We start from the raw sequence: 25,455 nt of genomic DNA, 5'->3' as shown, positions 1-25,455 counted from the left end.
CAGCGGTCGCAAGTCTCACTACAAATTGCTCAGAATTGGCTAGTACATGCACTGCAGAAAGTACAGCCACCAGCAGATCAACCAGAAATCAAATATATAGAACGCTACTGTAGGCGTAAGTAAGCTCTTTGTATTCTCCTATGGCTATTTTCTAGCCAAGTATCAAAGCACACTACTATGCCAGATGAGATGACACTGAGTTAGTGCCTAATTGAAATCCAACCCCTACTAAATTTTCCCACTTCGGTCTTTGCTATGGATATGTGTGCCACTAAGAGCTAAACACAACGGTAGCAAGTCCCCCTGCTAATTCCTCACAAAATGGTACTAGATGCAAATTAAAATAAAAAAAGTAGAACGTTATTGTAGCCCTAAGAAGGGCTGTTGGGTTCTTTGAGAATCACTCCTGCCTAACAGTAAGCTAATAGAACACCCTAACGCTTTCCCTGACCAGCAGCAGCTCTCTCCCTAGCGGCATCCAGACACAGAATGATCCGAGCAGCGCGGGCAGCGGCTAGTCTATCCCAGGGTCACCTGATCTGGCCAGCCAACCACTGCTATCGACGTGTAAGGGTACAACGTCATGCTGGGTGGAGTGCAGAGTCTCCTGGCTTGTTATTGGCTCTGTTTCTGGCCGCCAAAAAGCAAAACGGCGGGAGCTGCCATTTTCTCGAGCGGGCGAAGTATTCGTCCGAGCAACGAGCAGTTTCGAGTACCCTAATGCTCGACCGAGCATCAAGCTCGGACGAGCATGTTCGCTCATCTCTAGTAAGGTCCTTTCTGAGTTAATTGAAGAACGAAGCTCACAGCTAAGAGCACAAAATAAAAGTATGAAGTTAGTATATACACTCACCAGCCACTTTATTAGGTACACCATGCTACTAACGGGTTGGACCCCCTTTTGCCTTCAGAACTGCCTCAATTCTTCGTGGCATAGATTCAACAAGGTGCTGGAAGCATTCCTCAGAGATTTTGGTCCATATTGACATGATGGCATCACACAGTTGCCACAGATTTGTCAGCTGCACATCCATGATGCGAATCTCCTGTTCCACCACATCCCAAAGATGCTCTATTGGATTGAGATCTGGTGACTGTGGAGGCCATTTGAGTACAGTGAACTCATTGTCATGTTCAAGAAACCAGTCTGAGATGATTCCAGCTTTATGACATGGCGCATTATCCTGCTGAAAGTAGCCATCAGATGTTGGTTACATTGTGGTCATAAAGGGATGGACATGATCAGCAACAATACTCAGGTAGGCTGTGGCGTTGCAACGATGCTCAATTGGTACCAAGGGGCCCTAAGAGTGGCAAGAAAATATTCCCCACACCATGACACCACCACCACCAGCCTGAACCGTTGATACAAGACAGGATGGATCCATGCTTTCATGTCATTGACGCCAAATTCTGACCCTACCATCCGAATGTCGCAGCAGAAATCGAGACTCATCAGACCAGGCAACGTTTTTCCAATCTTCTACTGTCCAATTTCGATGAGCTTGTGCAAATTGTAGCCTCAGTTTCCTGTTCTTAGCTGAAAGGAGTGGCACCCAGTGTGGTCTTATGCTGCTGTAGCCCATCTGCCTCAAAGTTCGACGTACTGTGCGTTCAGAGATGCTCTTCTGCCTACCTTGGTTGTAACGGGTGGCGATTTGAGTCACTGTTGCCTTTCTATCAGCTCGAACCAGTCTGCCCATTCTCCTCTGACCTCTGGCATCAACAAGGCATTTCCGCCCACAGAACTGCCGCTCACTGGATGTTTTTTCTTTTTCGGACCATTCTTTGTAAACCCTAGAGATGGTTGTGCGTGAAAATCCCAGTAGATCAGCAGTTTCTGAAATACTCAGACCAGCCCTTCTGGCACTAACAACCATGCCACGTTCAAAGGCACTCAAATCACCTTTCTTCCCCATACTGATGCTCGGTTTGAACTGCAAGAGATTGTCTTGACCATGTCTACATGCCCAAATGCACTGAGTTGCCGCCATGTGATTGGCTGATTAGAAATTAAGTGTTAACGAGCAGTTGGACAGGTGTACCTAATAAAGTGGCCGGTGAGTGTATAATGGTGTAGACCTCAGTTTTACCTCAGTAATATCTTGGATTGTCTTCTCATGTGCGAGAATCTCAGCTTCAAAGACTTGATGTTTTTGTAAAAGTTTCAGTTTACTTTGTATATCTGTGGATCCTGGCTGATCATCGTCCAACAGCTGCATGCGCTCATTGATCCAGTATTGTGCCTTGGAATGAAAAGAATCATTATTACCTTTTGCCTGTAGGACACTCTATGAAATTTTTTCGTCATCTCTCCCATTTTCTTATTTAATTTGAGTACCTACATCATGAAGATAAGTATTACTTACCTCCGGTAAACTACTATGGGTCAAGAAAAATAAATTTTGCTAACCACAGAAAATTTACAAATGTAATCTTAATTTTTGTGTCTTATTACGATTAAAACTTAAAAGCATAGTGATATCAGAGCCATAACTCCTCACTGTCCTCTGTCTAGCTATATGGCAACTAGCTGGGGAAGAAGTCCCCAAGTTGTGCAGCAGGACAAAAAACAGATGGATTAAATGAGCAAGAGATGAGCACAAATGTTCTCTGGAGGCTTTCAACTAGACTGTGGGACACATTTACCAAGGGCTTTGCGCTGCACTTTTGTCAGACTGTTCACGTTCTTGTAGGCTAAAACGGCTTGCACAGGTATTTAAGAAGTGTCCGCGCCGCTATTGTGTCACATGCGACCCTTTTGTGGCACAGCTGCGCTGACCTCCATGCAACACAAATTAAGGGACAAGCCGTACTTAAGCCGGACCGAGCGCCGTAGTGAACATGCAAACACCACAAAAAAGATGGTGAACTCTTTTGGGCCAGTGCTGGGAAGCAACAGATTCTGGATTTCTCGCGCACAATCTTAAAGGAAACCTACCACTTCTGATGGTGCTTCTAAGCTGCAAATGCCGTGCAGCAGCTCAGGGTGTGCTGGTGCCAGCGCTTATTTTCGCTATGTTTTTAAACGCTTTAGTAATCTTTATATACCAAGTAGATTCATCGCACTGCGGTACGCGCTCGCCTTGCGCGCGACCACTTCCTATTCAGGCGCACGCAGCTTAGAAGCACTATCAGAAGTGGTAGGTTTCCTTTAATGAATAGTCGCACCCATAATTATATATGGAAAAAAACACTTTGAGTGAACTGTCCGACTTTCTAAGTAAATGTGCCCCTGTATGTGTCAAGAAAGTACATAAAATTCTGTATACAGAAAAACAACTACTTCATATCACTTGTCCAATTCATTTCTATTTTCAGTGTTCTCTTTAAGGAATTATCTAAAACAAAATGATGAGTACAACTACTGTAAATATGAATATTCTACAGAAGTACAAAAGATCTGGTGTCCTACACATATATACATATATGAATCTCTCAAGAGAAGCAGATGATGAAAAGACTTGCCGTGAAACTTAGACAAAATGCCATGGAAACATAGACAAACATAGAAACAGCCAAGATCCCAAAAATGCAGTTCATTACCTCTGTGAGGTTCTGGTTAAATAGAGCGAGTAGGAGGGCGGTGGTTAACTCTTCCCGTCTGGCCTCGCTGAGAGCTTTCACTTTTCTCCTTCGGTCTATGACAGAATTCAGTTTGTATTGGATTGGTCCAGTGTCCAGTCTTCTGTTGTCTTCTAAAAGTTTAGTGGCTTGATCTTGTAAGGATATCACCTGAAAATCGCCAAATGTACTTAGCTGTGCTGTCTACATCAACAAATTAGTTTCTTATTTTAGCAAAGCTGCACACAATTTGGGGTTGTGTTTCCCAGGAATATTTTTATGTTGCTATCTTAAATCCCTTCTTGCTTTTTTTTTTTTTTTAAGCGTTTCAGTTTTTTGCTCCATAACTTTTTAATTTTTTCATGTACAGAGCTATATGATGACTTGTTTTCTACATAACAATTTGTACTTTCTAGTGTTAATATAAAGTATTCCATGCAATGTACTGGAAAGCTGGAAAAAAAATCGGTACAAATATGGATATATATAGGTATTATTATTATTATTGTTGTTATTATTATTATTATTATTATAAATTATTATATAAATACATAGATGAAAAAAAAATAAAATGTTTTGTAAAATAAATTTTTTTGCTCTTCCAGATTCTGAGGTCAATAATCGTTTTTATATCTTGATAGACAGGACATGTTAGAAAAGTAATTTTAACTGTTATTATTTTTTTAGGTTTTTAATTTGTATTTTATTTATTACTGTATTTTTAAGCCCCTTTTAGGTACTTGAACCCTTATACCACTTATCTGACCTGATGGCTTCTACTATATACTGCACTACTACTGTCTCCCAGAGTTTTCTTTTGGCTTTTGTAGGAGGTATGTGTCAGGGATTTTTTCTTTCACTGGATCTTCACTTTATATGCAAAAGCTAAAAACTGCTTCAGGGAATGACATTCCCCCCTTCTGTCTCTAAGGCTACATTCACACGACCGTATGATTTCTCCAGTCCCGTATTTACGGGCTGTATATACGTGACGTTTTTCATCCGTATGCAGCACGTATGTAACCCGTATTTTATACGTCCCCATAGACTTCTAAGGCATACGGAACTGAAATACGGGAGAAAATAGGACATGCTCTTTAAACGGCTAGTATACGGTACGGAACGGAGTTAACATCGGCAATATAAATGGTCAGACGTATTGTCCATTGAAATGAATGTGGCCGTATGTAATCCGTAAAAAAAACTGTACGGTACGGATACGGCCGTTTTCATACGTCCGTGTGAATGTAGCCTTAAAGTAAATAATCTCAGGTAAAAAGGCACTCTTCTCAAACTACTAGGTGAATTTTTTTTCTAGAGAATTCTAGAAAGGATATTCTGAACCCTACCTAAGAGGGCTGTTAGTTTAGTTGGGTAAAAGCTTCTGATGGGTTCCCTTTAGCTGCACAGATTCTGTATATTTGTAATTAATGGTATGACAACCACTGAAGCATTTTTCCAACACACAAAACGTTACTTTTTCATCCTGGGACGACAGAAGCTTCTCAAAGGCCTCGTGTTTTTTGATCAGTTGCTCAATTTCTCCAGCAGATTCTCCAAGGTCACTTGACTTTAATCGAACCTGCAAACACAGATTCATTTTCATCTTTTAAACGAAAATATTAAATCATGATATAATATGTAATGACTGTTGCCAAATATTTATACAGAGTGCTCAAAGGTGTTATAAAAAGTGAATATAATTTTTTTTATGTAGTCATCTTACCTTTAACAATGGACAAGTCCCAGTTACTGCTGGTTTTCACCATATACTATATCATTGTAATGAGCGCTTTGTTTCTTGCAGGCAAATGTAGTCTCGCCAATGCTTTACAGTCATGACATGTGCATTGCATTTAGATTCTTGTTTTAGTGTAGACATTAATGAGAACAGCCTTGCTTTTCATCTTGTAAATGTAGTGTATAATGATCAAAACTTTGGGAAGTTCATCAGTTTGGATCTGCTCTCCTAAAGTCTCACCATCTGGAGGAGTTTCTTAGATTGAAGACTGTTTACTTCTTCTAGCGGCAAAAGTATAAAACCCCCATTGTATGTTCTGTCATTATTGAGTGAAAATAAATTCCTTCTTGGAAATATATTGATGCCAGAGACGGCTTTTACTGAAGATATGCTATGGGTCTCAAGAACAGATGTTCTCCTAAGTACAGTAATATGTTGTGGCCTTTATTTCAGGAATTTTCTCTGACATGGAATTGGAGGCAGCTGAGATTTTTGTCTAATAAACCACTGTAACTACAGGTAAATATTTTTGCGATAGTAACTACGATAGTTACAGCTCCCGCATCTAATTCATGGCATGAAAGTATGTGGAGCACCTCAGTGATGAGGTAGAGGTTTACAAAGAATATCCTACTGCAACGCACCATAAGAAAAAGTACAGCATTACAATAGCCTTTTGTTCACATACATTTGGTTCTCCAAAGAGATATGGTACACTAAAAAAAACCAACATTCCATCTGAGATCATGGGGGAAACTTGAATATATAACTAACACCTAATATGCATAGTAAAACATTGTACAGGATCAGAAGTATTTTACATATTGTGTTTCTGGTGCCTGTTCTTCATGAATCTGGTGCCCTGTGCACAGCTCCGACACTTTTAACAAGTGGCGTGTGACACACTTTGCATGTTAAATGTGGCGCACAGTTCGTCCGAGCACCTGAACGCCCCCTAATTTGTGTTGCATAATACCTAGTGCAGGCGCCCCCAAAAGGGTCGCTTGTGACACAAATGTGGGGCAAACACTTCTTAAATACATGTGCACCTAAAAGAAGGTGCAAAATTCAACAGAAAACTGCTGCAAGGACTGCTGTAATCCCACACCACATTGAAAAAATTCTTTTAGCATTTTGACTCATTCACACTTGTGCACAATGGTGGAAACTACCTAAATAGCCACCCAAGTTACGGTCTAGATACATCTGCATGAAGTGATCCAGGGGTTCAGGATACCCTTGGCTGCATATGACAGCTAGTTTTGGTCTAAGTTGTATAGTCTTCCTGGTCTAAAACAATAGGGGTCAATATAGATGTCTTCAATATTCGTTAGTGTGACGTTCTTGACCAGGGTTAACAAACTGGGGCACATTTACTAAGGTGCTTATGCCAGTTTTTTGTTGGACTTTGCATGTTCTTTTAACTGCTTGCACAGGTAACTAAGCAGTGCCTGCGCCACATATGTTTGGCACGCAACCATTTTGAGTTGCACGGCTTCACTTTTCTTCATGCAACACAAATTTCTGCGCTGAAATGGGCGTTCCGATTCTCAGCCGGATCGTGCACCACATTTATCATGCAAAGTCCGACAGAAATGTGTTGCACTCCCTAAGTTTCCTCAAAAAAAAGTGGTGCACTCTGTCGGAGCAGTGAGGGGAGTGCCAGATTCATGAAGAACGTGTGCCAGAAATCCTGAATCTGGCGCACCCTGCACTATACACAGGCAAACTGTGCACAGTATAGACTGCACTATTTTTAGTAAATGTGCTCCACTATGTTTTGGTTTACACATGGAAATTGGCAGACCTTTGACCAGTAGGTCTCATAGAATCCCACACCACGTGAGATGTCCCCCTGATCAACACAGCAATTACATCTCTTTCAGACAACCAAAGCTGCGTATGTTTGGCCCTGATACTTCCATCCATATATGGCCAGACTCCTGGAGAGATCATGCAGTGGGTTTTATAGTATAATAAACCACTGGAATAGTCCACAGTGTCTTCAGTGTTAGAGATAGCTAATGGAAATGGAGGGGCTTTTACTCTTCATACTCAAGTATACAGATGCTATTTACTTGGGTGTTCAAATGGGGCAGAAAGGTTGAGTGATGCTGACAATACAAGCATATGGAGAAGATTGTTTCAAGAGTCTACGGACCTCTTCTGATGAATCTTCCCACTGTTCTGAAGTTCTGTAGAGCAAGACTGTTCTAGGTGCTGCAGCCAATAAAAACACAGATTCCATTCCGTATACCCCATAGAAGTCTACGGGAATGTTTAAAATACAGTATGTGTTGCGTGCAGTTGTGCATCAGTAGGAAGTGTCAGCCAGCCAATAGTCAGCCATCCATCAGCCAGCCGTAATTCTCCAGCCCACTGAATTTAATACGGACACATTACAGATACGGTGACATACGTGCACATACGGATGAAAAACGTCATGTACTGTAAATGCAGACTCATACAGCACAGAATTACAGGCTGGAGAAATCATACAGTGCGTTTGTGTGAAAGGAGCCTAAGGATGTTAAGTTCTACTTTTAGACCTGCTTTTAGTTGGTCCAAAATGTGCACCAAATGTGGAGTACCCTCTTAATTTTTTAGCACACAGGCTAATTTTCATAAAGCCATGCCTCTTTCTCCCAAACCAAGCCCCTTTTTACTAGGTCAACCCTCCCCCCATCAGAAAAATTGGAAAAGGGACAGAAAATGGTATAAAACCCTCATAAATTTCTTTTGGGCAAATCCATCATTTTTGTGCAGGAGCAATAATGAATGCCCCTAGTGTCTCACTACAGCATGACCGAACGGGGTGAGGGGGGGGGGGGGTGAGGAGAGGAGAGGAGAGCTCCCCCTCACTTCCCCACCCATCTGGGAACCAAGCCTGGGATCCATTCTGGGTGAGCACACGGCCATGTGAATGCGGCCTAATAAACAGGGAATGTCATGATTAAGGGCGGTCGTTCTACTCAAAACGTGTTGATGCTTTGACTTGCTTCTATGGATTGGTTATGATGTAACCCAAATAAAGTTAACTGATGTCGGGAACCTGGCTGGACCGTGATTATATTCTTCAATGGAATAGAAAACACAGCTTCATTCTTTTTTTAGTGGCTGAACTAAGTCACTGCAGTTTAGCTCCCATTCATATTAACATGAACAGATCTACATCAAAAATGGAGCCGACTGCTTTCTTCTTCAGTCTCTGATTATCAGCAATAGAGAAGAGCTGTGCGGAGAGGGTGCTGGGTGTTGGACCCTCACCATTCTGTTATTGAGGACCTATACTATGGAAGTGTTATGAATATTTTGTAGTCTACCTGTCAATGTCTGAAATTCTCATTTGCACCTATGTCCAAAATCTCAGTTGTAGTTTTTAACATAGTAACATGCTATAGTAACATAGCAATGACTGCGTTTTCTTCCAAAATGTGGTGATAAATAACCCAATATTTAGGACAGTTCATCCTGTAAGAACTATATTGCATCCTTCAGCTCAGAAATGCATGCAAACAAAATGTCCTATATTTTGCATTTGATAATGAGCTATAATAAGATCCGATTTGGCTAGAAGTATACATTCGGACCATTGAGAAATGTGTTTATGTCGGCTGAGGGTTGCACCATATGTTTGCAAAGAAAGACTTAACAAGAAGCAAAATACTGCCATTCATTATAGTGAATTATTGGCATGTACAGACGTGGCAGAGCTAAGGTGCTATATTTCACAGTGATTCTTGAACTTGTAGTATGACTCTTTTTAGTAAGAAGACCCGATCTGGTCATGTGGTGTTTGTAACATTCTGCTGCTGCTCAGGTCATGTTCTATCGAAGGTCATAAAAAGCTGCTGCGGGGTGTATGCAAGCAGATTAGACTTTGGACGCTATTCGCAGCAGGGTTTCCCAGCAGGGGGGCTGATGGGCTGGCACGGGAAGGAGTAACCAACAGCTGGAAAACTGAACTGGAAACCCAATCCTTAACCTAGCGTCTGTGTCTGGATACTTGGCTGTCACTGGATAGGCCTGTACAAAACCACATCGAGTCATTAGCTTGATAATGTATTTACTCTGCTTGGTGCAAGACTGTATATAGTTAACTCCATCAATGCTAAACATATGATCCCAATGAAGCTGTAAAGTTCATTTAAATAATGGACCAGTCCAGAGAACTTTTAATATTTGGTTGTACAATAAATTAAATAAGGGTATTAGGAGTTCTCAGTATTCAGTACTTGTATAAGATCCCTATGAGCATAGTAACAGACATGACAACGGTGTCAGTCTTACTTTGAAAATTTCCACTCAAACTTTGTACTTTGGCTTCATTCCACTGACACTGCCGCAACCTAGTTGGGTTTGTGACTACTGAAGTAAGGTAAGTGCCCAACTTTTTTTTAGAACAATGGGGCAGATTTATTGAGCTGCCTGAGTTTAAGAATGCACTTAGATGCCCACGGCAACCAATTACAGCTCAGCTTTCATTTTACCGGTGCTCATGAATATTTTAAAGGGGAGCTGTAATTGGTTGCATTGGACAACTAAGTACATTCTTACTCTTGGGCAGCTTGATAAATCTCCCCCATTAATGACTCTTTCTCCGCTAATCAGGCTCCATTGTACACCTCCTGAACTGACAAAATTTGTCCAAGAGGTGTAGAGGTGGGAAGTGACTAGCTGCTGTGAATGCGCCTCCTACACAGCATGGAGGGAAGCAATACATTCGGGCTTATTTACTAAGGGCCCCGCGACCGCATTTTCGCCAGGTTTCCCAACTTTTCGGGGATTACGCTGGGGATTGTGTCACATGCGATTCGATAGTATCGCAATCGCTCCAGCTTTCACGCGACACAAATCGTGGGGCGGTCCCTCGGACGATGCAACGGATTCGGACAACGCGCAGGATTTACATTTAAATTTGTGTCACAAGCCAAGCACTTACATGCCCCGGGAAGAAGAAGGTGAACTCCGGCGGACCTGATCGGGGAAGCGACACATGCAGGATATCGGGCGCACTATCTTCATGAATTGTGGCAGAGTTCATCCTTGTCGGACAGTTCAGATCGGGGATCGCGCAGGGACTGGGTAAGTAAATGTGTCCCAAAGTCTTCAATTTATCCGAAAAAGACAACTGAGCTCTTCTGCCACTTGATTAGACTTTAAGCTTACAACCATTGCTCTATATTTGAAGTCGAGGGAGGGGGGGGGCACATGAACCCCATTCTCATGATCTGAAAAGGTCACAATAATCGGGCCATTGTTGTCATATCAATTCTGTAATATATAGTCCTCAGCTTAAATGCAGTGGTGTAACAAGACACCAGTGGGCCCAATGGATCTACTATACTGTAGTTTTTATTTTGAATTGGTCACTTTGGTACCAAACATTGGTCCTTAAACTTATTTGTTATGTTAAAGTGACTTGGTCACCATGTGTGAACATTTTTAAAAAAAATTAAATTAAAACGATTAAATGCTCAGCACCCTCACACCCTTTGAGAAATTCCCAGCCCCCTTACCCCCTTCGAGAAATGCTCAGTTGCCTCCCCTCATTCATAGAATTTCCAGCAACCTACCCATCATTTGTGTTATGCCCAGCAGCCTTCTCTCATTCATGAAAAATGCCAAAGCCTCCAAGAAGTCTTTATAATGCCCACACTCCTCTCCCCCATCTTAATAATGCTCCTGATCCTCTTCCTCATTCTTTACAATGCCGCCACTCCTCTACATCATTCTTTATAATGCTCATGCTCCTCTCCGGAGGATGCAGTTAGGGACCGCTGACCAGGAATTTGGGGCCCTGACCTACCGATATTCCTGCTGTGCACGCTCCGAATCAATTGTATATGTGTCTTCCATTCTGATGGACAGAGTGCAGGCCATCTCCATTACACATCTGCTCAAATGGTTTTAGAGGGGTTTCCAATCAAATAATGTAATTGTATGTTGGTAGGATACGCCATATTTTCATCATAAATGGTAGGTCCAAACTCTGGAACCACATTGACTTCACAATTTCTTCACTGTATAAGGCTACATTCACACGAATGTATGGGGGACATATATACGGCTGACGTATATACGGAGTATATATGTCCCCCATACACTTCTATGAGCTCACAGCCCTGTACAGCACACGTGTGGCACCGTACCGCTCCATAGCCCGTAGAAACATTGGAAATATCCTATCTTTCTACGTAATACGGCACCGTGAGCTGTATAGTCCTATGGAGAGGGGCGGGGGTGAGCTGCGCTCATCCCCTGCTCCTTTCCGCAGTGCCGATGTATGCATACATCGTGTGCATGTAGCATAACAGCGCCCCTTTCACTCACAGTGCAAGGAACTGTGGCACGGCTCCATCTATGCTGCAGAAGCTGAAGGATAAGCACATCTTAGAAATAAATCAGTGTTGTGTCTACTTTGGATAGATATTTTTGAGATTAGACACCCACAGTTTTAAGCACATTCTAACAATTAACCATCACTTTATAAGATGGCATACCTCATAGATACATTCAAAATTTCATTCTGCGAAACATCTACTGTAAACAGATTAGTCCTCATATTTGTGGGTTGAGGTACATTTATTTGAAAATTATCTTGACCAAAACCCAACAAAATGGTTTTGGCTAAAAGAAGAATAATAAAATCTTATTCATTCTTTTCCCTATTTCCTCAGTTAAAAAAAAAAAAAAAAGTTCTAGTAAGATTTACAGCTCCTGGCTTTGAAGGGGTTGTCCACTTTCAGCAAATAATTGATAATGTTTGTGTAATGAAAACGTTATACAATTTCTGTATAAATTCCTTACGGTTTTCTAGATCTCTGCTTGCTGTCATTCTATAGATAGCTTCTGTGTTTACTTCCAGTGCATAGACATCTGTCCATGATCTTGTGATGGACATGGAGGTGCACAAGCTGTTATTATCACAGAGAGTAATTAGAGCCTTGTGATATAACGGCTTGTGCACCAGCGTGTCCATCACATGACCAGAATACAGATTTGTATCCCCTGGAAGTAAACATAAAATCTTTCTATAGCTTCTATGACAGCAAGCAGATATCGTTTTGGAAAACTGTTTTCCTTAGAAAAAGCATATCAATTATTTGCTGAAAGTAGATAACCCCTTCAAGACAATTTTTGCTCATTTAGGTTGTCCTCTTCCTTGATCCTGTGTCAGATTTCATGCTTTTAATTACTGATGGTGCTAGGCTATAAGCAAAGGCACTAAAAACAATGGGAAGTGGCATGGAGTTAACTTAAAAGACATCTACCAGTAGATTACTGGTGATAGAGAGTCCAAATTAGGCTGCTCGTTCCACCTAGGGGATGGGGGGAGTGGAGTGTTTTCTACAAGTTTTCTGGCATCTGTAATAGCAAAATATTAACCTTGTAATACAGCCAGAGGCTGCAAGTCACCCCCCCCCCCCCCACTGCAAGTCACCTTCTGCTGCCTTCTTTGATACTTGTAAAATATGTCATCTGGGTGCCTCCAAAATTGGGAGTACCTTGTATAGGCTCAGTAACCTCTCTAAGAATTTGCAGGGCAGGGGGGAGGGGGGGGGGGGGAGAGATGGGTTACGCAGGTACATCAGAGCGTATTTTGGGGTAAAGTATGCAGTTCTATAAGGATAAATTCTGATGATAGACTCTGGTGGATCGGGCAGAATTGAGACCCACATTCTGTATCAGGCTCTCCAAATTTAAGGGACATTTACCATCAGATTACCTGATGGTTGATGACTATTAGGTACCTCCCCATGACTGGCTCAGATCGGGGCTAATGCTGCTAGGGGCATGCATATTACAGTGGTGCCTGATGGTGCTCTGCAGAGCACCACAGGCTTATTTGAATGTATTATAAATATATTTTTACAGAAATGAAGCCATGTAAAGAAATAGGAAATGACGCTTGGGACACATGGGGATGGGGAGGTACGCAATAGTCATCTACCATCAGGTAATCTGATGGTAGATTTCCCTTAATGTACTGTTTCTAGAAATGGTCTTTTTGAAGTGGTATTCCAGGAATCAGTAGAGCAGTAGAGCATGGGACTTGTAGTTTCAAGTGGCAGCCAACTTGGTGATAACTCCACCTACTTTAGAAAGCCCATAAAATTTTGTGAATCATAAAATCAAACTATTTAAGCTCCATTTTGTGACTAATGACATTAAGTTTTGTTATATTCATTTATTTATAGCATCATGGGTTTTTTGGATCAGACGTTCATATTCCCGGAATACCCAGAATCTGATTCCATTTCCTGTGGGTGAATGAGAGATCACATGGGACGTAAATACATTCAGAAAGTAAACACACCAAAGGGATATTATTTTGCAGCTACATTAATTTTTTTCTTCAAAAAGTCTTAAAATTGTCAAATCTGCCGCTTTGCCCAAAATTTGCTACTCTGGGCTGAGATTTATCAGAAATGCCTAAGGGCAGAACTGTTCTAGTTGTCCATGGAAACCAATCAAACCTTAGCTTTAATTTTATTAACTGTGGATAAATGAAAGTTGAGCTCTCATTGGCTGCCTGAGCAACTAAAACAGTTCTGCTTTTAGACACTTCTTTTAAATCTCCCTCTTGGAGTGACTCAATTTACTCTTCTCCTAACTCCAGACAACTTGCTCCAGATTTAACATGTGAATCCAGATATAGGAGTGACTTTTTGGATTTTATTTTGCCCTATAAAAAATAATAGCATTGACTGTATGGATCCCATAATATCGTTTTTAATAAGCAATACAAAAACAATAAAGCCTTTAGAATAAACTTGTAGGTCAAGGTTAGGATGCAAATCCCTGTTATGTTGAACAGATTTTTTGCATACATTTTTAAAATTTAAGAGCTTTCCTTAGATTTTAGAAAGATGTGTAAATGTCTACACGTTTCTCACTCAGCTAAACCAGTTCCCTACACTGTAATGCTGAGATGCAAAGGCATCGAAACAACGCTGTCTACAGTTGGCAATGTGTTCCTTCTGGAATAAATATACTGGCTTGACTTTCAGCAAGTAATTACCTTATATACTCGAGTATAAGCCTAGTTTTTCAGCACAAAAAATGTGCTGAAAAACCCAAACTCGGCTTATACTCGAGTAAAAAAATTAATAAATCAAAACTCGCCTTTCTGGCGGCACCCGTAGATCTTCTGTGCGATCCATCCGGTATTGTTGTGCTGCACAACGGAGAAGGGGGGGCTATATACACTGGGGCAGGGGCTGGCAGGCTATATACACTGGGGCAGGGGCTGGCAGGCTATATACACTGGGGCAGGGGCTGGCAAGCTATATACACTGGGGCAGGGGCTGGCAAGCTATATACACTGGGGCAGGGGCTGGCAAGCTATATACACTGGGGCAGGGGCTGGCAAGCTATATACACTGGGGCAGGGGCTGGCAAGCTATATACACTGGGGCAGGGGCTGGCAAGCTATATACACTGGGGCAGGGGCTGGCAAACTATATACACTGGGGCAGGGGCTGGCTGGCTACATACTGGAGAGGCTGTGACCAATGCATTTCCCACCCTCGGCTTATACTCGAGTCCATAGGTTTTCACAGTTTTTTGTGGTAAAATTAGGGGCCTTGGCTTATACTCGGGTCGGCTTATACTCGAGTATATACGGTAATACTTTTTGAATAATGAAAAGTTATACAGAATTCTAATACACTTTCTGTATGAATTCCTCATGGTTTTCTAGATATCTGCTTGCTGTCATTCTATAGAAAGCTTCTATAGCTTCCACCATTTGCAGCGGACAGAAATCTGAGCATGGTCACACAGGTGCACGGCTCGTTATATCACACGGCTCTGATTACTCTGTATAATACTAAGGAGCCGTGCACCTGTGTGACCATGCTCAGATTTCTGTCCACTAGAAGTAAGCAATGAAGCTTTCCATGGAATGACAGCAAGCAGAGAACTGAAAAGCCACGAGGAATTGGTACAGAAAGTATATTGGAAAATTGTATTATTTTTCATCATACAAACAATAACATTAATTTGCTGAAGTGGGGATACCCTCTAATGCTTAATGTTTAGGGGGAGCTGCCTTACAAAGTAGCCAAAAGAGGCGTGGTTTTCTTTATCCCATCCTGGAAATCGTATTTGCATATTTTCCAATTTTCCCATTCATATGTTACAGCAAAGGCCACTTTTTTTTCCTGATTGTGCAACAGATACTGGGGCACATTTATCAAAAACAGTACAGTCTGCACTATGTGCAATTTCCCTGTGTAGTGTGCAGGGGGCGCCAGATTCAGGAATTGTGCTGCGCGTTCTTCATGAATCTGGTGTCCCATGCACTGCCCTGACAGAGTGCACCACTTTTTTGATTCTGCATGATAAATATGGCGCACGGAGCAACTGTGCACCGGAACGCCCCTGCATGTGCGTAAATTTGTGTTGTGTCGGGCATAGTGCAGCTGCGACATAAATGAGTCGTGTGCACACACGTATGTGGTGACGCTTCTTAAATTCTGACGCTTCTTAAATACAAGTGCAAGCAGTTTGCACGAGAAAAAACATGCAAGGTCCAACAGAAAACTGGCGCACAGTCCTTAGTAAATGTCCCCCACTGTGTTGAAACCTACACATTTCCTCAAATAACCTTCACTGAAATATCTGCTCAAAGTCTTAGAGTTTGTACATTAATATTTTGGCTTACGATTCTTGCACTTTGTTACTTGTGGTAGTGAAGATGTCACAACACATCCCTCTACATGAGTAATAGAAATTTAAAGTCACTAAAATGTTAAGCTCCATCTGTCTGGAAAAGTGTTTTCTTGCTTTGTAGCTTCAGAAATGTGCAGAATCTAAAGACTAAAAACTGAAGTCAGGGGTTCGGCCAAGTAGTGAAGTGTGATATTTGGCAAAATGTTGACTAGTGACTTTAATTTATGTTTTAAGCTTAGATCTCATATTCATAAGTCGGCATCTATGTGGTGTATTTTCTTAGGCATTTGGAGCGGCTGTGCGCTCTCCTGCCGGCTGGCTCTGTGTCCGCTGACGTGACTCCATGATAATATAGCACACCAATTAGTCTGTAAAATTACACTCAATGAAAATCCCTCAAGACTTTACAGCGAGGGGCCATTTCATAGGAATGTTAAAGAGGCAGCAGGGTAAAAATCAGCGTGAAAATGTATTTATACTGTTACTGTGATACCATTATTATGTATAGCAAGAATAGGACATTTGGACATTTGGCACGGTATGGGATGAATTAATTCTATTTTGATAGATTATATATTTGGAGATGCAGTGATAACTGAGCTGTTTATGATTTATCGGGGTGATTTAAATATTTAAATACTTATGCCCCCCCCCCCCCCCCTATGGTTTAAACACCATAGATCTGATCTCTTATACAATACAATGCAATACCTGCCTCCATCAGACTCCATGGATAATTCTGAATAATAGATCTAGGCCCAGAGATGAAGGAAAATATAAGTACAGGCAGACCCTGGGTTACGTGCAGGATAGGTTCTGTAGGTTTGTTCTTAAGTTGAATCTGTATGTAAGTCGGAACTGTATATTTTATAATTGTAACTCCAGCCAAAATCTTTTTGGTCTCTGTGACAATTGGATTTAAAAAAATGTGGGTTGTTGTAAGAACCAGGATTAACGTTGAAGCAGACACCTGTGATAACTGATACAGCTGATCATTGTAGCCTAAGGCTAAAGTACAGTAACTGCCTATAATTCAGGGGACTGCCCAGTCCTCAAACATTTTCCTCTGCAGCCAATTTCTAAAGGGTAGCTTATATTTGTCTTTTCGTAGATTTTTAGCTTTTTCTATTTTTGTCGTTCACTGTATAGCAGAAGTAACATATTGGGGGACATTTATCATATGCCGGCGCTCGTGCTGCATATTTGCAGCGGGATACCGCCTCTTGATGTATCAGGCAGTGTGCTGCGCAGTGTTTATCGTACACCAGGCACATGTGAAAAGACGCCGGCGGCAGCGAGTGCACTGGCGCGGGGACAGTAACCCGTCGTTACTCCCGGCCGGCCACGCCCCCCCTTCATGCCCCACTGGCGTGAAGGTGGCAGATTGGGGCAAATAATTGTAAGTGCTAGCAATAAGCTAGCATTTGCAATAATTTCTGGGCCTGATAAATATGCCCCATTATCTTTATTCTATAGGTGAGCACCAATATCTACATTATATAGTTATTTATGCTTTGCTAATTTTGACGACTGAAAATGTTGAGGACCAAAACCTCTTGTTTCTATATCAGCCTCATCTGAGAATCATATACTTTTTTATCCCAGAGCTGTGAGTAGGTAAAGCTTTTTGATGGTTTTAGTTTTTTGGATTTTGTCAATGTAAATTGTGGTAGGTTTTTTGGGGGCATTTTTTTCATTTTAGCATTTTTTTAAATTATTTTTACTCACGTTATGCGACATGAAAAAATGTTCCTCTGTTACTTGTAAAATGGATATGTCGCCTAGATCAGTAACCTCTCCAAAAATTTATAGGGAAAGGGAGGGGTTCTGCAGGTATATCAAAGCGTATTATGGGCTAAAGTATGCAGTTCTATAAGGATAAATTCTGATGATAGTCGCTGGTTGATTGGGCAGATTTGAGTCCCACATTCAGTATCAGGTTCCTAACTTTAATGTACTGTTTCTAGAACTGCTCTTTTTGTATGGAGAAATGCATCTTACGTTCCCTCAAAACTTCTGGTCTTGGTTGTGAGCTCCCTCTCTGTACCCCTTGAAGTTAAATCCCTGCCCAAATCAGATTCTGATTCCATTTCCTGTGGGTGGGTGGGAGATCTCCTGCCAACCTATAGGACATTGGGCCATCACATGAGTGAGCTTTATAGAGGATAGTAAATATAGCCAACACTTTAGCCATAACTGACTTTTGGAGAGTTAGTAAATTACATGGGAAATAGCTCCACTCACAACGTAAACACACCAGAGAGATATTGTATTGTAGCTACATTAGTTTTATTTCTTCAAAATGTATTAAAATTGTCAGATCTGCTTTGCACAAAATTTGCTACTCTGGGGTGAGATTTATCAGAAGTTTCTAAGGGCAGAACTGTTTGAGTTGCCCATGGAAACCAATCAGAGCTAAGCTTTAATTTTAAATCAAAAAAATGAAAGCTGAGCTCTGATTGGTGGTCACGAGCAATGAGAACAGTTCTTTTAAATCTCCCCCTTGGAGTGACTCAATTTTCTCTTCCTTTGACTCGAGACAACTTGCTCCAGATTGATAATGGGACTTTTCAAATAGCTGCAGATTTTGTTGCAATCCACATCAGTCCCCCCTCCCTTCCCCGTGGTGCATTACTTTTTTGCAGCTTTTAACAATAAAATAAATGTCAAATAAAGCAAAAGAGTTCCAAAGACCCTTGGGAAAAGTAATATACTTGCCGAATTATACATATGTCCATTTCAGTATATATCGCAGCTATATACAAAATCGCATCACAATACATCACTGTTGTGTTCTTGAGTCTTCGTGAGTAAGAAGTTTCCAGAAAGCCCCTTGAAGTGATCACATTTAAAATTCTTGGGAAAATGTAATTTTTATTTTTGTTTTGATATAAAGCTTGGATGTTCCAAAGTTTCTCTGGAACCAGTTGCTTTTGATAAAATATTTGTAAAAGCCGCCTGCACATATTTTAGAGGAGAAATGGGAAACAGGACTTCAGCACAGCCAAAAGCTTTAAACAATATTACAAGCACATTGGAAAGTATATGAAGGCTTTTATGGAAGTCAAATTAATTGAAAGCAAACATAGTTTGATCTATCAGGGGCATACATGGAGTTTAGAGGGTCTTAATAGTAAACTATTATCATGTGTCCCTTCCCAGGGCCAATTAACTCAGTTAATTAAGTCGTATTATACGTGTTGCTAAAGATCTATGAAGAAGGCTCACAGGCAGGGCGTTTTCAAACATAACATTATGCAGAAAACATATGGGAGCTTTTTTACTAAGGTCCTGCGGCCGCATTTTTGACAGGTTTTCCGACATTTTCAGGGGTCACGCAGGGGATTGCGTCAAAAGCGATCGGATTGTGTCGCAATCGCGCCGGCTTTCACGTGACACAAATCGGGGGATGGGCCGACGAACAATCCAACGGATTCGGAAAACGCACAGGATTTAACATTTCAAATTGTGTCGCAAGCCAAGCACTTACATGCACCAGGAAGAAGAAGGTGAACTCTGTCGGACCTGATCGGGGAAGCGACACATGCAGGATCTCGGGTGCACAATCTTAGTGAATCGCGGCAGCTGTGCAGGATCGTCGGACAACACACCTCGGGGATTGCGCAGGGTCGGGTAAGTAAATGTGCCCCATAGTGATGGTTTAATTGGCATGGGCACAGCGTTGTGTCTCAGTTTGTTTCCCCCAGTTGCGAAATCCAACGCTGACGCATCTGTTACAGTCCGCCTGAGCTAGTGCAGTAATTTAGCATATACAGCAATACAGTAGTTTTGCAGTATATGGTATAAGTGATCGGATCCCCTAGGGTTCTGAAATCTAGGGGGCCTGAAAAAAAAGGAAAAATCAACCAATATAATACATATATAAAACAAATTAACAAATCATTTCCCTTTCCGTAGAACTGAAATAAAAAAAAAAATAATATAAAAAAGTTAGGTAACACCATGTCCCAAAATGCCTGATGCGTTAAAATTTAAAAAAAGAATATTATACTCAGCGGAGAACCCCGTAATAGAAAATGGCACCAAAGTGTCCGAATTGACCCTTTTCCATCATATCAAATCAAAAGTTTGTGCTGCAAAAAATGACCTTACACTGGACCTATCACCAGAGTATTAATTTAGAAAAAAAAAAAAGATAAAATTAAAGCGGAGCTCTGATTAGTTTCCATGGGCAACTAGAACAGTTCTGCCCTTAGACACTTCTGATAAGTAGTAGCAATTGTGTGCAAAGCGGCAGATTTGACAAATTTACTATCTCTTTTTCGAGAAAGAATCAATGTAGCTGCAATCTCCCTCTGGAAGTATTTATTTTCTGAATGTAGCTACATTCCAGCTTTTCTCCGGTTCATCAATAGTTAACCCGCTGTTACTTACAGACTCTGCATTCGCTCACATTACTACCTTGTTGTTCCGTCTTGCCTGGATTTCAGAGTTCTGGTCCAATCACTTCCTGGGGGTGGAACTCTGACATCACATAAGTGGTCGGCCTACCCTAGGTTCTTTGCATGCTATAGTATTAGTACTTAGTAAGCTTCTGGTTATCCTGCTAATCTCTCTATATTGAACCTTTGCATATATTCAGACTCTACTTTTGACATGTGATTTTGTACTGCATTTCTTCTTTGGGTTCTGACATGGTTTCAATTCTTCTCTGTTTGGCTTTATATCTGTATTATGCATGGGAATGTCGACTTGTTGTCCCCCACCGCTTAGGGTGGGTGAGTAAGTAGGGCAGCTGGAAGAAAGTTTCGTTTCGGTTTCAGGGCCCACTGTCTCTGTGTGTCAAGTGTCATTTCAGATCCTGCATTACAGATTCCCGCCTTCTGTTTCTATGATTACTTTATGTTTACTTAGCCTAAAAAATTATGATATTAATAAAAATGGAATGGGATTTCAACACAATTTGTTCAATTTGTTTTATTAATTTCAGCAGCTATGAAACATGATGCAGGCATTTCAAGATTTCTTCAAGAACAGAATCTCTAAATATAAATGCTGACCCCCGGCTCATAATGTCTTCTAATGGCCTCCAGCCCCAGGCAAAGTGCTATTTTAAAGCCACATATTTAGACTGTTCATGATCTTAAATAAGCTTTGTCAAATGTTTCAGTGCGTATGCACTATTCCTTTCCCTCTCTTGAAAAGAATTAAATATGAAGGAAAGGACAACATTTAGGAAGCAAAGTATTACACTAAAAAGCTTCTTAAAAGAAATGGCAATGTACTAAAAGGAAGAGTTCTGTTACAGTTATTAAAATTTACATTTTTTCTACGAACATGAGGGGAACTGCATTTTAACTTAATATGTTTTTTACTTCTTCTGGATCAAGACTGCAGGATAACAGGCAATAAAGAATAGACATTTGTCTTTTCCCAGCCATATAAGCTATGGTACTATAGTAGCAAGTAAAAAAATATTAAAGGAAATCGACCATGAACATCAACCATGATAAACCAGGGGCACTTACTCATGGATCCAGTTACTGTGAACACTGTAGTATTCTTATATTTGTTATCCATGTCCTCCTTCTTTCTAAAGTCAACTTTTATAATGATTATTATGATAATATATTTATTATGATAAATATATTATGATAATGAACTAGAAGGGCTCTGGGGGCGTTACCCGAGCCAGTCCGTGCTGTAGCTTCACAGACTGATACAGTGTGCAGGAGCACCTCCCACTGTGTGAGATTACAGCAGGCAGAATGAAGGGGCAAAAAGATGATGGAGCAGGGGGTTGGGGAAACAGCAGGGAGAAACTCTGGTTATGCTCACACAAGAGCCCTTCTGGCTCATTAGAATAGTTTTAAAAATTTATTTTACAAGGAAGGAGATAATGGATAACAAATATTTGAAGATTACCAAAGTCACGGTGCCTGGATTTATGAGTAAGTGTCTCTTGTTCATCATGGTGGATTTTGATTTCCTTTAAAGGAAACCTACCACCACGGATGTACCTATTAAGGTAGATTGGGTGGTAGGTGCCTCTGTGGTATGTGCGGATAGCCCTTTTAAGGGCTAATCCTCACGTCACATGTATCTTTTTAAAACTTTAATTGTGGTAATATTAGAATTTTCAAAAGAGGCTACTGGGGCATGGAGTGGGCGAAGCTGAGGCTACACGGGGCGGCTACTACATGCCCCAGTAGCATATTGCTTTCCGCCTACCTGTTATCTTCAGCACATAGCTCCTTGTAGCTGCGCACACCCGTCTGTGAACCATGCGCAGAACCCAGCTTCGCAGACGACTGTGCACAGCTACAAGGAGCTGCGCGCTGAAGATGTCTGGGTAGGCGGAACACAAGAGGCTACTGGGGCATGGAGTAGCCGCGCCGTGTAGCCTAAGCTCCGACTACTCCACGCCCAAGTAGCATCTTTAGGAAATTTGCATATTACCACAATTTAAGTTTTAAAAAGATACAGAGGATGTAAGGATAAGCCCTTAAAAGGGCTATCCTCATGTACAATAGAGGCACCTACCACCCGACTTACCTTAATAGGTACCACAGGGGGTCCAAGTGATCAGGTATGCCTGTACAGATCAGACTCAGATTATTGGTGCAGAATCTGAATAAATAATTTGTAATGTTTCAAGAAAAAAATGCAAAGTTCATTACATTTTAGTATTTTCAGCATACACAGCCTGTTCCTGAATATTTACTGTATCTAGGTTTATCAAAAAATAATTCATATTGAAACCTTTATAAAGTTTTGCCTTGAAATCCATTGATAATTTTGTGTCAGGTTATGGAATCCAAGCACATTTTGTATGGCGCAAGTGATCAAAGTCTTAAATCTAGTGTTAAAATGCACATAAATGTCACAAAAATTATTTTAGTGGGTCTGTACAGAGACAGGACCTCCCCCAGGGGAATGCAGACCCTTTCCTATCTATCTCATAGTCAATTATAGCCAGTCCATGTTAAAGTACACTGGAGATGCAAAGGAACACTTTAGGTTCGGCCTCTATTCGGCAGCTCCGCCCAAGCCGGACATGTTGCTTAATGCAGAGCCAGTAAGGCAGCTTTACACCCCTATCATTCGGGCATGGCTGTGATTGGCCAGGTGGACACCTAGTGGTACCTCTCTCCTCATCTGCTCCAAGATCATTAGGCTTCTAGAACTTACTCATCCTTCTGGATGGTGAACTCTCTTCATCTTCATTCCACCAAGACTGATACGGATCTGTTCTCAGATCCAAGCTATGATATCTTTATAAAATAGACAACATTATAAAGGATACTGTAATCCTTTTGCATGATATCACGGTAGAAGAAATCTACATTACAGCATACGGAGTATCGGAAATAATTACGGCTCTTTATGTGATTTGTGCCTATTGTGTGTAAGGAGTAAATCCATAATTACAAGAAATCCTTTGGGCTACTTTTTAGCTTCTATAAATTATGAAGGAATGTTCCTGCCCGGCTTACACGTACAACATATCACATGCAAACATTTAAGAAGAAATTCTTTTGGAGGAATTTTTTCTCCTTATAGTGGCCCCTTACTCCTTGAAATAAGAAATGTAGAACCCATGAGATTAGAACAATTATTTCCACAGGAAGACTGAACATGGTCTGTATATGTATAGATATATTGGGGCACATTTACTTACCCTGTCCTGTCGCGATCCCCAAGGTGCATTGTCCGACGAGGATGAGGTCCGGCGTAATTCACTAAGATCATGCGCCCGATATCCTGCATGTGTCGCTTCCACGCTGAGGTCCTTTGGAGTTTACCTTCTTCTTCCTGGTGTATGTGAGTGCATGTCTTGCTACAATTAGAATTTAAATCCCGCGCTTAGCCCGAATCAGTCGGTCTCCGACGGCCCGCCCCCGATTTGTGTTGCATGAAAGGCGACGTGATTGCGCCATAATTTGATCACATGTGCCAAAAACCCCTGTTAAATATGGCCCTAATCGGAAATAGTTGGGAAACCCGATGGAAATGCGGTGTGTGGACCCTTAGTAAATGTGCCCCATTGTTATACAGTCCTCTTTTGCCTGCAGGACACCATAGCATATTGTAATCTGCTCCCAAACAACTAGTAACACATTTTACAATTATTTATTTGTACATAGGCCCTGGTTTGTCACAGAAGAATAGGGCTCAACATGGAGTCTGTCATGTCCGTGACATCAAGTAAGCATTTTGGTTACATACATGTTTCTGGTTGGTACACAGGACACATCTATAGGACAACCAAATACGAATAATGGAAACAGATCTTTACATTAACCCCTTAATGACCACTGTATCATACGGCAACAATTAATGGTACTTTTTCTGATGCAACGCCTTTTTTGGAGTTCCATATCATGACATTCCCGACACTAACACCCCAAATCGGAAAATCTCCAATCCCATGTGTATAACCTCTTAGACACCACAGGTCGAACATGGACTGCGGTGTTTAAGCAGGTACAGAGGGAGCACACGCCCTCTATCGACCATCGGCACCCTGCAGCGTCAATCAGGAGGTGTGACTGTGTTTCACAGCGGCCGGGGGTCCACGGAAGGACCTCAGGGCTGCCTAGGATAGCGTTCTATAGATGCCTGTTAGCGGTGATATAATGTACTGCACTACATAAGTGCCTAAATACATAAGAAATGGTCTCAGTCAGTCTCCCCTTTTTTACCTAGCCTCTACAGGTCTTACTGCAGTAAAGATCCAAAACTAATGGCACTTGAAAGGTGGTGATGCAAAAAGTTATTTTATGTCCCCTAAAAGTATTCCATTATGTAAAGCAAGGTCATTAAAAAAAATCTTAGAAATTTGGTATCACTGTATGCGTAATGACCCAAACAAATATGTTTTATGCTATTAAGGTATGCGGTTTTGCCCCAAAAAAGCAAAACCGCATACAACTATAGTGTCAGAAAATCTAGAGCTTGTAGATTCTAGTGAGGAGATATAATAGCGTACATAAGAGCTTGTAGAAGACATTGACGGCAAAAACACAAAAATTGCCTTTAACATGGAAAACAGGTACAGAAATAAAGGGTTAAAGAGAATCAGCTGTTTCAACCATGCAAAGCTGTAGCCAAAGACTGTATAATTTAGCTGGAAACACAGCATTATTGTGCACTGTTGTGTGAGATCCCATGTTGAACACCACACAACCCCTCTTAGTAAATGCTGTAATACTCAAACAGAAGCTGCTACAGCAGGGGGAGGGGATGTGCAGTGTTCAGTGAAGAGAAATCATACACCAGTGCTCCAGACCTAGAATATAAATGCATTTTTAACAGTCCTGCTGCTACTAACATCAAATACAAGGGTATTGTTACACAGATCTCCAGAGCTTCTACCTAACACTGATTTGTATAGTCCAAACTGCCGACAGATTTCATTTAACTACTTCACTGTGTATATAAACAAGGCTACATGTGTCAATGTGATTTGTTACATGGTGTCCTGGTGTCACATTGTAAATCATGTT

General features: G+C 41.2%; 1 protein-coding gene across 4 annotated transcripts in view; it reads right to left on the bottom strand.

Annotated features, from left to right (window-relative positions):
- Positions 1–25,455, bottom strand: part of SPTBN5 (spectrin beta, non-erythrocytic 5) — a 236,894-nt gene that overhangs the window by 111,332 nt on the left and 100,107 nt on the right. For all 4 annotated transcript variants that reach the window (XM_072115674.1, XM_072115671.1, XM_072115673.1 and 1 more), the window contains 3 exons: positions 5,042–5,146; positions 3,547–3,735; positions 2,094–2,246 (listed from right to left, as the gene is read on the bottom strand). In XM_072115674.1, the coding sequence (XP_071971775.1) occupies positions 2,094–2,246; positions 3,547–3,735; positions 5,042–5,146 (447 nt within the window). The remainder of the gene's footprint in view (positions 1–2,093; positions 2,247–3,546; positions 3,736–5,041; positions 5,147–25,455) is intronic.

This window comes from Engystomops pustulosus, chromosome 7 (assembly GCF_040894005.1).
Source record: "Engystomops pustulosus chromosome 7, aEngPut4.maternal, whole genome shotgun sequence".
NCBI classification, from domain to species: domain Eukaryota; kingdom Metazoa; phylum Chordata; class Amphibia; order Anura; family Leptodactylidae; genus Engystomops; species Engystomops pustulosus.
This window is presented reverse-complemented; position numbering and strand designations above follow the sequence as displayed.